Source organism: Poromitra crassiceps (genome assembly GCF_964638095.1).
Source record: "Poromitra crassiceps genome assembly, chromosome: 19".
In the NCBI taxonomy this organism is placed as follows: domain Eukaryota; kingdom Metazoa; phylum Chordata; class Actinopteri; order Beryciformes; family Melamphaidae; genus Poromitra; species Poromitra crassiceps.
The window spans coordinates 4,717,695-4,726,726 of record NC_139646.1 but is presented as its reverse complement, the minus strand read 5'-3'; the positions used below and the strand labels follow the sequence as shown (position 1 = coordinate 4,726,726).

At 43.1% G+C, this 9,032-nt stretch overlaps 1 protein-coding gene across 2 annotated transcripts; it reads right to left on the bottom strand.

Moving 5' to 3' along the window:
• Positions 1 to 1,189: 1,189 nt before the first annotated feature.
• Positions 1,190 to 7,815, bottom strand: LOC310793667 (tumor necrosis factor ligand superfamily member 14-like). 2 transcript variants are annotated; one of them, XM_083655520.1, is made up of 7 exons: positions 7,742 to 7,815; positions 5,708 to 5,957; positions 4,487 to 4,549; positions 4,358 to 4,391; positions 3,991 to 4,053; positions 3,492 to 3,741; positions 1,190 to 2,055 (listed from the first exon to the last, which is right to left on the bottom strand). In XM_083655520.1, the coding sequence occupies exons 2-7, from the start codon at positions 5,903 to 5,905 to the stop codon at positions 1,851 to 1,853; spliced, it is 813 nt and encodes a 270-aa protein (XP_083511646.1). In that variant the 5' UTR covers positions 5,906 to 5,957; positions 7,742 to 7,815; the 3' UTR covers positions 1,190 to 1,850. The 2 variants fall into 2 exon arrangements, with proteins under 2 accessions (XP_083511646.1, XP_083511645.1); XM_083655519.1 differs by having other exon boundaries at positions 7,558 to 7,779.
• Positions 7,816 to 9,032: the final 1,217 nt, after the last annotated feature.

The window sequence follows — 9,032 nt, the reverse complement described above, 5'->3', positions numbered from 1 at the left end:
CAAGAGGGCAGAGCCCCCCACATTGACCCCCCTCACTTTACGCCCCTGGCCCACTTTTGTTTTTTACGGCTCATGCCCACTATACGCAATCTGAATGGTGACGAAAAGCCGCGCCATTCATGTAGCCTATAGACCCTTCTCACGGGGCCATTTTGTGTCGAAAAGGCAGGGTAAACACGGGTGCAAGCAAAACACTAATGAGGGTTTCAAACTTCCATGATTGGAATTTGGAAACCCTCATTAGTGTTTTGCTTGCACCTGTGTTTATCCTGCCTTTTTGACACAAAATGGCCCCGGTCGAAAAGGGTCTATTGAATGCGACTGATTCACTTGACAAATCATACTGGGATACTTGCCGACACTGATCGGGCTTGCATTGCGACGAGAGGGTGGGGCAAATTCTAAATTCAAAGGGGCATCCAGCCATTCAGCCAATCAAGCTGCAGCACCAAGCAGCCGGCTGGGCAGGGCGAACATTAATTACGACCTGGTCGTGTAGGCTATAGTGGGCATGGGCCGTAGTCATGTGGTGTCATTCCACCACAAGATGGTCTTTATCCAAAAATGTTCCATTCCTCTGAGTCTATTCCATTTCATATTTTCTTTCTGCTTTCACTCTCCTCCTGATCCAGATCACCCTCACTTTCCACCTCCATTCTGTTTGGCTCTTTCCATCTGACACCACCTTGTCTGTGTGCAGTATAGCTGAGTCAGCTTCACAAACTTCAGTAGCTACTATCCTTTACCTATAACCACATCCTCATACACACACACACACACACACACACACACACACACACACACACACACACACACACACACACACACACACACACACACACACACACACACACACACGCACACGCACAGCTTTTTGTGCGTCTATTATGTAGCCTGCAGATCTGCATCTCTGTCATGCTGCATCCTCTGTATACTGTGTGGTTAGCCTCAGTGTGTGAACAAGCAGGAGATTTTTTTTCTTCCATAGCAGTCATGCATCTAGTAATATATGAGTAGAAGAGAAATCTGCTTGATATTTCTTTATTTACCATTGATTACCTATTAATAACACTTAACTGTCAATGAAATAATCTAATCAGGAATTGATACCATCTCACATTTTTGTTGGATAAAAAACAGTATTTTATTCCCAATACAAAACATATAACAAAATGATCTAGTCATTTGAAATCAGTCTGAATATCAGATACTCTTTTCATGATGAGGCAAACATTTGTTGCTTATTCATAATGATTGAAATACATTGTGTCTATGGCTTTAACTGGACATTATAGCTGAAATCTTACAGCGCTTGATTATATTTTATCATGTTTTATTTTATTTTATTTAACCTTTATTTAACCAGGCATGTCTCATTGAGATTAAAATCTCTTTTACAAGAGAGACCTGGCCAAGAATGGCTGCAGTAGCTACATAGTTTCAGAGACAACAAACAGTCAAACTTACAACAAGACAACAAACAAGAAAACAAACAAGCTCGAGAGTGCAATACAGTACGGGTGCAGGAAAAAATACATTTGAATCATCGATTAAAACATTTACACTTAATAGAATCAAATTCCTGGGACTTTACAATGCCTTTAAATTCACTAAGGGTAACTAGGTCCCACATAGTTTAAGCCCATTCTGCAGGGTATTCCAAGAGGATGGTGCAGAAAACATAAAGGCCTTTTTGCCCATCTCCGTCCGAGCTTTAGGGACAGTCATGAGCAAAACGTCCTGAGACCGTAAGCCATAAGTACAGTGCTTTTGGTTTTGGCTTTTGCTCATGTTGCGGATAAGCACACAGCCATGCAGTCTGATGAGGGAGAGGGACAGCGCTTACGGTACTAGATCATAAAGGCCCCCATGAAGTTGTCGGCAGTGCCCTGAAGCATCTTCCTTCCCTCCTCTAATGTGACGAAAACTTTATCTCCGGGTTTCAGGTGGAAAAGGCCGCCCAGAAAGCTGTTCCACAGATCCTGCGTCAGCGCACCTGACGTCCTCTGATCCTTCCTCTGATCCTTCGGAGCTTTGGAAGGACGGCAGTGGAACCTGGAGGAAACATGTCAAAGGTGTTGTTACTGTTACCTGCCACATCAGGAAACAATGTCAAAGGTGTTGTTACTGTTACCTGCCACATCAGAAAACAATGTCAAAGGTGTTGTTACTGTTACCTGCCACATCAGAAAACAATCTCCCTGAACCCGTCTGTCCCCTCACGAACGTGCTAACCGCTTTTGTGACTACCCTCACCACAGCAAAGACAGCACTTGCCATTGAACAGATATAGTGCAAACAAAAGAGATTGTAATCAAGTAGGGCACATGTAGGCACAGGTACAGCCAGACACAGTTACGTTACGTAAAGAGAAAGAGGAACAAACACAGACACAGAGAGTCAAAGTAGTCCCTTAATTAATATCTGACAATGCAAGACACCGATGGGAAACTGGGCCAGAAAGCAGACAGTTACATGTAGGTAGACAGTTAGAAAGCAGACAGTTACATGTAGGTAGACAGTTAGAAAGCAGACAGTTACATGTAGGTAGACAGTTAGAAAGCAGACAGTTACATGTAGGTAGACAGTTAGAAAGCAGACAGTTACATGTAGGTAGACAGAAAGCAGACAGTTACATGTAGGTAGACAGTTAGAAAGCAGACAGTTACATGTAGACAGTTAGAAAGCAGACAGTTACATGTAGACAGTTAGAAAGCAGACAGTTACATGTACTGTAGACAGTTAGAAAGCAGACAGTTACATGTAGACAGTTAGAAAGCAGACAGTTACATGTAGGTAGACAGTTAGAAAGCAGACAGTTACATGTAGGTAGACAGTTAGAAAGCAGACAGTTACATGTAGGTAGACAGTTAGAAAGCAGACAGTTACATGTAGGTAGACAGTTAGAAAGCAGACAGTTACATGTAGGTAGACAGTTAGAAAGCAGACAGTTACATGTAGGTAGACAGAAAGCAGACAGTTACATGTAGGTAGACAGAAAGCAGACAGTTACATGTAGACAGTTAGAAAGCACATAGTTACATGTAGGTAGACAGTTAGAAAGCAGACAGTTACATGTAGACAGTTAGAAAGCAGACAGTTACATGTAGGTCGACAGTTAGAAAGCAGACAGTTACATGTAGGTAGACAGTTAGAAAGCAGACAGTTACATGTAGGTAGACAGTTAGAAAGCAGACAGTTACATGTAGGTAGACAGTTAGAAAGCAGACAGTTACATGTAGGTAGACAGAAAGCAGACAGTTACATGTAGACAGTTAGAAAGCACATAGTTACATGTAGGTAGACAGTTAGAAAGCAGACAGTTACATGTAGACAGTTAGAAAGCAGACAGTTACATGTAGGCCGACAGTTAGAAAGCAGACAGTTATACAGTATGTAGACAGTTAGAAAGCAGACAGTTACATGTAGGTAGACAGTTAGAAAGCAGACAGTTATATGTAGACAGTTAGGGGGGTGGTCAAATGACTAACCTTTTGGATTTCATGAGCTCTATGGAATTGTCATAGGCCTTGGTATCCTTCATGAGCTTGTGCTTGATATATGAGCACTCCTCTGCGGCATTTAAGAACACTTTGGAGTAGAGGTAGTAGTAACCTTCCTCCTCCACCAACAAGTAGCCTCCGTCGTAGCCCATGTGGTAAGTGAAGGCATCACCCACGGCATGTTCCCACTGCACCACGTTCTTCTCCCCTACTACAGGAGTCTCGGATCTGACCCAACCTGGAAAGAAAGTGGGTTTGAGAGAAGAAATGGGTGAAAAGGAAAGTCATATCATAAAGGAAGTGTGTGTGTGTGTGTGTGTGTGTGTGTGTGTGTGTGTGTGTGTGTGTGAGTGTGTGAGTGTGTGAGTGTGTGAGTGTGTGTGTGTGTGCGTGCGTGCGTGCGTGCGAGTGTGTGTGCGTGCGTGCGTGCGTGCGTGCGTGCGAGTGTGTGTGTGTGTGTGTGTGTGTGTGTTGAGAGGGCTCTAACCCATCAGGTGTGCAGAGGGCCCCCGTTCCCGCCTTGTGGGCACTGGTGGAATCTCATTGGTCTCTGTTTAAGTAAGCAGAGTGGGATCAATCAATCAAGTCATTGGAACTATTACTGTATATATAATACAATACAATAATAATATATATTTTGTTTACAATACAGTGATGGTCCCAACATCTTATGTCGTCAAATCATTTTAGTAGTTTTGACCAATATCTCAAACATATCACTACAACAGCCTGAGTTGCAAGATTAAGCGATGTGATGTAACATGCATTCATCATAGATCATAGAACGACCCACAAAGTATTTGCGGTTGTGTGTTTATTTACGGAGCCAAAGTGCAAAACTGCTCATAGTGTACCTTTAGCTCCTATCCGACTCAATAAGGCGCCTCCCTGAAACAGAAGAGCTGAGTCACAACACCGACAAACCTCAGACGGTGCAATGCAACCTGTGATCTGTGTACACACTCACAAATACACACACTTACCAGCTGGGGAGATGATTTGGACTGATTCTGGCAGATAGAGAGAGACAAACAGAGAGAGGACGGCTGTGGAGAGAAGAAGAGAGAGAGAGAGAGAGAGAGGTAGAGAGAGAACACGGGTGAGTGATAACATTTGCGTGTGTTCAGTGAGTGAGATGTCAAAAGTTTAAGTTCTGGTAAGAACAGGAAGGACCCTCCCTTACACCAACAGAGCACATGTTGATATATAGACACACATATGCATTATTACGTTTAGTTCGGTCCCAAACAGCAATGTTCTTTCGTATAATGACAAGGTCCCCAACTTCAATAAAAAAAGCTGCTTACTTGAGGACTGTATTCAGAGTCGTGAGGAAACAAAACCAATACACTTATTATTATTGATTGTTATTGAAATGAAATAGCCATGTTGTGGAGGTACACCTCCATGTTGTGGAGGTGTACCTCCATGTTGTGGAGGTGTACCTCCACAACAACATGGCTATTTCATTTCAATAACAATCAATAATAATAAGTGTATTGGTTTTGTTTCAGTGCTGTGAAGTCCATGTGAGAAAGGTCAAGTTACTGTTGGACGATGCTGGAGAGCAAAAGGAAGGGGAAGTTGAACCATAGAAAGAGACCACTGGTTAGCGACGCTAGCGTCATTAGCCTGTAACCTTAAGACCAAGTGACCGCCCACGCACTAATGTGTCTGCACCGTGTGTGCATGTCTGATTATGACGTGGAGGAGAATATGGGGGAATTTTCAAGAAAAGGAATTTCCATACACAAGATGGACAGAGCTAGGCCTCATTTCATCTCACTTCCTCTCTCTCTCTCTCTCTCTCTCTCTCTCTCACACACACACACACACACACACACACACACACACACACACACACACACACACACACACACACACACACACACACACACACACACACACACACGCACACACACACACACACACACACACACACAGAAAAATAAAGGTGTGAACTGGAAGTGAAAATGGTTCTTCAGTGTGATGCCATAGAACAGTGATTCCCAACCTGTGGGAATCACTGTCATAGAAAAACCATTTGATTCCGTAAAGAACGTTTCAGAACCAGGTTCTCTAAAGAATCACGTTGGCACTCCTTTGCTTTAAACCTGCGTTGGGTTTCTGTTTCTTGTATTCCCTCATTTGCATTGCACATTGCATAAATGTGCATAAAATAACGCTGACACCAGCAGTCTCACCTGTGTTTTGTTATACAGGTAGTAGATGAAGTGTCCCTCGACAGCAATTCCCAACAGAGCCAGGCCCACCAGTACGAGCAGGAGCCTTTGTCCAAACCTTGTCCACCTCAGGCTCTTTGCGCTGGGCAGAGGAGCGTAGCTGGCCTGGCTGTCCACCACAAACACTTGGGGGTAGGCACCTGCATCCCCCTCTGCCATCCCACCTGATCACACTCCACCCTGGGTGTATGGGGCCTGTGGCAGCAGGGCCCTAACGGGGTGAGGGAGAGATCATGATAAATACAGTATATAGCCTAATTATTGTTAACTAAATATTTCCATCATTCTGTGCACATTTCGCATGCTCACACAGCTCGTGTCAAAGTCAAATCTGGGCCCCCCTTGCTTTCACTATAGGGAAATAGGCAAGAAAATACCAAACTTCCAAATGTTGACCCCAGAGGAGAAACTGGCAGTTGTCCTGGCTCCTGGGTGAAGGGCAGCAGCTCATATGGCAGCTAAATATACTGCCTGGCCTGCCACAGGGACTCACAATCATTAAGATATATACATGTATATATGTATATATATATATATATATATATATATATATATATATATATATATATATATATATATATATATATATATATATATATATATAATATATATTGCATTAAATTGTATTGCACTTTAACATATAGCAGTGGTTCCCAGACTGGGGTACGCGTACCCCTAGGGGTACGTGGAGGTACTACAGGGGGTACGCCAAAAGAAATCTGAATTCTCCCCCCCTCCGGCAAAGTTAAACCCACACATATGACCCGCCACACACTATACACACACACACACACACCGGCATTCTGATTAGACCCGCCCTACTCTGCCTCTGATTGGCTCTACCAACGAATGTAACGAGTATTAGCCAATGAGAGGCGGAGGAAAGGGGCGATGAGACGTCAAAGCAGACTACAGCTGTGCCGTGCAAAACGCTGAAAGTGAATGGAGACCTGTCGCCTATAGCCATGTTATGAGGATATTTTTTTCATATTTTATGTATAACTTTTCCAGCGAAGTCATTCATATTGTGCTTGAGGAAATGTACATGTCATTTGTTAAGAGGACTTTTTATGAGGCTGAATAAACAGCAAAATTGTTAAAAACACTGTCATGTCTTCATATTTAACGTCATATGAGAGTTGCCCGTCTGTGGAGGTCTAGGGGGGTACACGACAGGAGGTTGAATGCTCCAGGGGGTACATGACTTTAAAAAGTTTGGGAACCACTGTCATATAGCAATCAAAGTATGGACTGCTCTCTGTACAATAGAACCTACAGTACATAGTGACACCTATGTAGGCTATTTAGTACTGTGAATCTTCTGTAAACTGCTTTGGCAACATGTTTTCCCCCCATAGCTATTTCCCCAGAGCTATTTTGAATTGAATTGAGGAAACAGCGTGTGATTGAATAATTGCTTTTTTCTATTATTCAGTTATTTCCATTGTTGATATTAGTGCTGCTTTTTTGATGATCAACTGTTGCCAATGCCACTAAAGCTAATATTTGAATTCAATTGAATTTAAATTGAGACAAGAGAGGAAGATAGATAAACAGAGACAGAGAGACACAAGAGAGAGAGAAAGACAGAATAGAGACAGAGAGAGAATGGCCTATAAGCAGGCTATAAGCAGAGTCTGGACTTTTAAATGCCATCTCTGCTGCTTGTAGGTACATGTGATGCAATGCAGCAGCTGCTGGGAACAGACTGATTTCTCCACACTCTTACTGCTGCCGGCCCGTGATGGAAAAGACAAGCCACAAACAAGGCGTGGTGATGAATTCAAGAAAGAAAAAAAGGTTCTTCTTACGTTTTGCTCAAAGTCATTCACAAAGAGATTCCCCTGGGATTCAGACGTCCACCAAAAGTCCCCCCGCACAGCTCAGGCAGCAGCAGGAGTGAAGATACTTTCCAAATGCTCCTCTGGTGCTCCTTGGGGATATTGACTGGCTGAAACGTTCTCGTAGACCATTCTAAAATGAAAGACCACTAACATATTCTCTCAGGTGGCGTGCACGTCCTGACTATATGACCTCTTCAGATGCCTTAGCCACCTGCTGCTGAGACGTCACTCAACTCAACAGTATCTCCTACATCGATTTCCAGCACCACTTGTCAATTTGTGATTCACGCCCCCTCTTTTATTTGCTCGCCTGCTGTCAAGTATCACTGATACAGTACTGTGGTTCAGCAAGCGCACGCAAGAAGGAAATGCAGATGACAGGGGGAAGAGAAAAAGAGAGTGCTTGTGTGTGTGTGTGTGTGTGTGTATGTGTGTGTGTGTATGTGTGTGGTGTGTGTGTGTGTGTGTGTGTGTGTGTGTGTGTGTTTAAAGGGACACTCCCTATACGACTACTGAGTGTGGTTATCTGCCCTCAGCTGACACTTCCTCTCTTCAACTCTTCCCTCCAGTTGTGTCTGTTTTTCTGTTATCCACTGTTTTGTACCGCAGGGATGACACATTTTTGTAGGCTTTTACCCAGAAGTCCCTGCTGCACTTCCTGGTTCTTACGTGTAAAAGTCAATGGGATTTCTGTATGGGGATTTCAGTTAAATGCAGGAAATAAGGTCTTAACAAAAGTTTATGAAGCAGCAAAATAAACAAAGTGTTAACGTGTTTTTATGCGATTTTCAGAAGACGCTTCAAAAAGTCATAAAAGTGGTCGTCAAGATGATCTTTGCTGAACACAAAATTGGCTGTTTCATAAACTTTTGTTAACCACAGACCTTTAATCTCATGCATTTAAACGAAATTCCCCGTACAAGAATCCCATTGACTTTTGCATGTAAGAGCCAGGAGTGCTAACGTCCACAGGTCTTCTGGACTCATTCCTGCCTGTACTCAATTTGTGTGCTACTAAGAAAAAACTGTGCGCGACAATTTAGGCATTTTTTGTTCTCCTTATTTAACGAGGCTAACTCATTTGATCTCTCCTTGCAAAGATTTCCTCAGCTGAGGTTCCTAATCAGCAACAATCTGTTGACAAGGCCACTTCCCTAACCTGCGGGTAGGCCTGCTGCCTTCTGCAATGTACATACACATCTCATTGGATGCTTTGCAGAATGCTGCTTGTCTTTTTTGAGGAACACGCTGCAGGAACCTTCAGCTGAAAGTGTCGTGATTGAAGATGACTGAAGATGATAATGTGCCAAGTGACTCAGTCACACCAAGTTCAACTTGAGGCAACACTTGTGTTTTTTTTCCGGGCAAATTGCCTCATTTCAGGTTTTCACCACTTTGTTCGAGAGTTACTGATACTGTAACACTTTGCACTGTTTGAAATT

Bases quoted from the DNA above. Each gene is read 5' to 3' on its own strand.
- LOC310793667 (XM_083655520.1), bottom strand. From the start codon at position 5,905: ATGGCAGAGGGGGATGCAGGTGCCTACCCCCAAGTGTTTGTGGTGGAC. The intron at 4,550-5,707 runs GTGAGACTGCTG...TTCTCTCCACAG, and splicing joins ACCTGTATAACAAAACACAG to CCGTCCTCTCTCTGTTTGTC. The intron at 3,742-3,990 runs GTTAGAGCCCTC...CTTTCTTTCCAG, and splicing joins GCCCTCTGCACACCTGATGG to GTTGGGTCAGATCCGAGACT.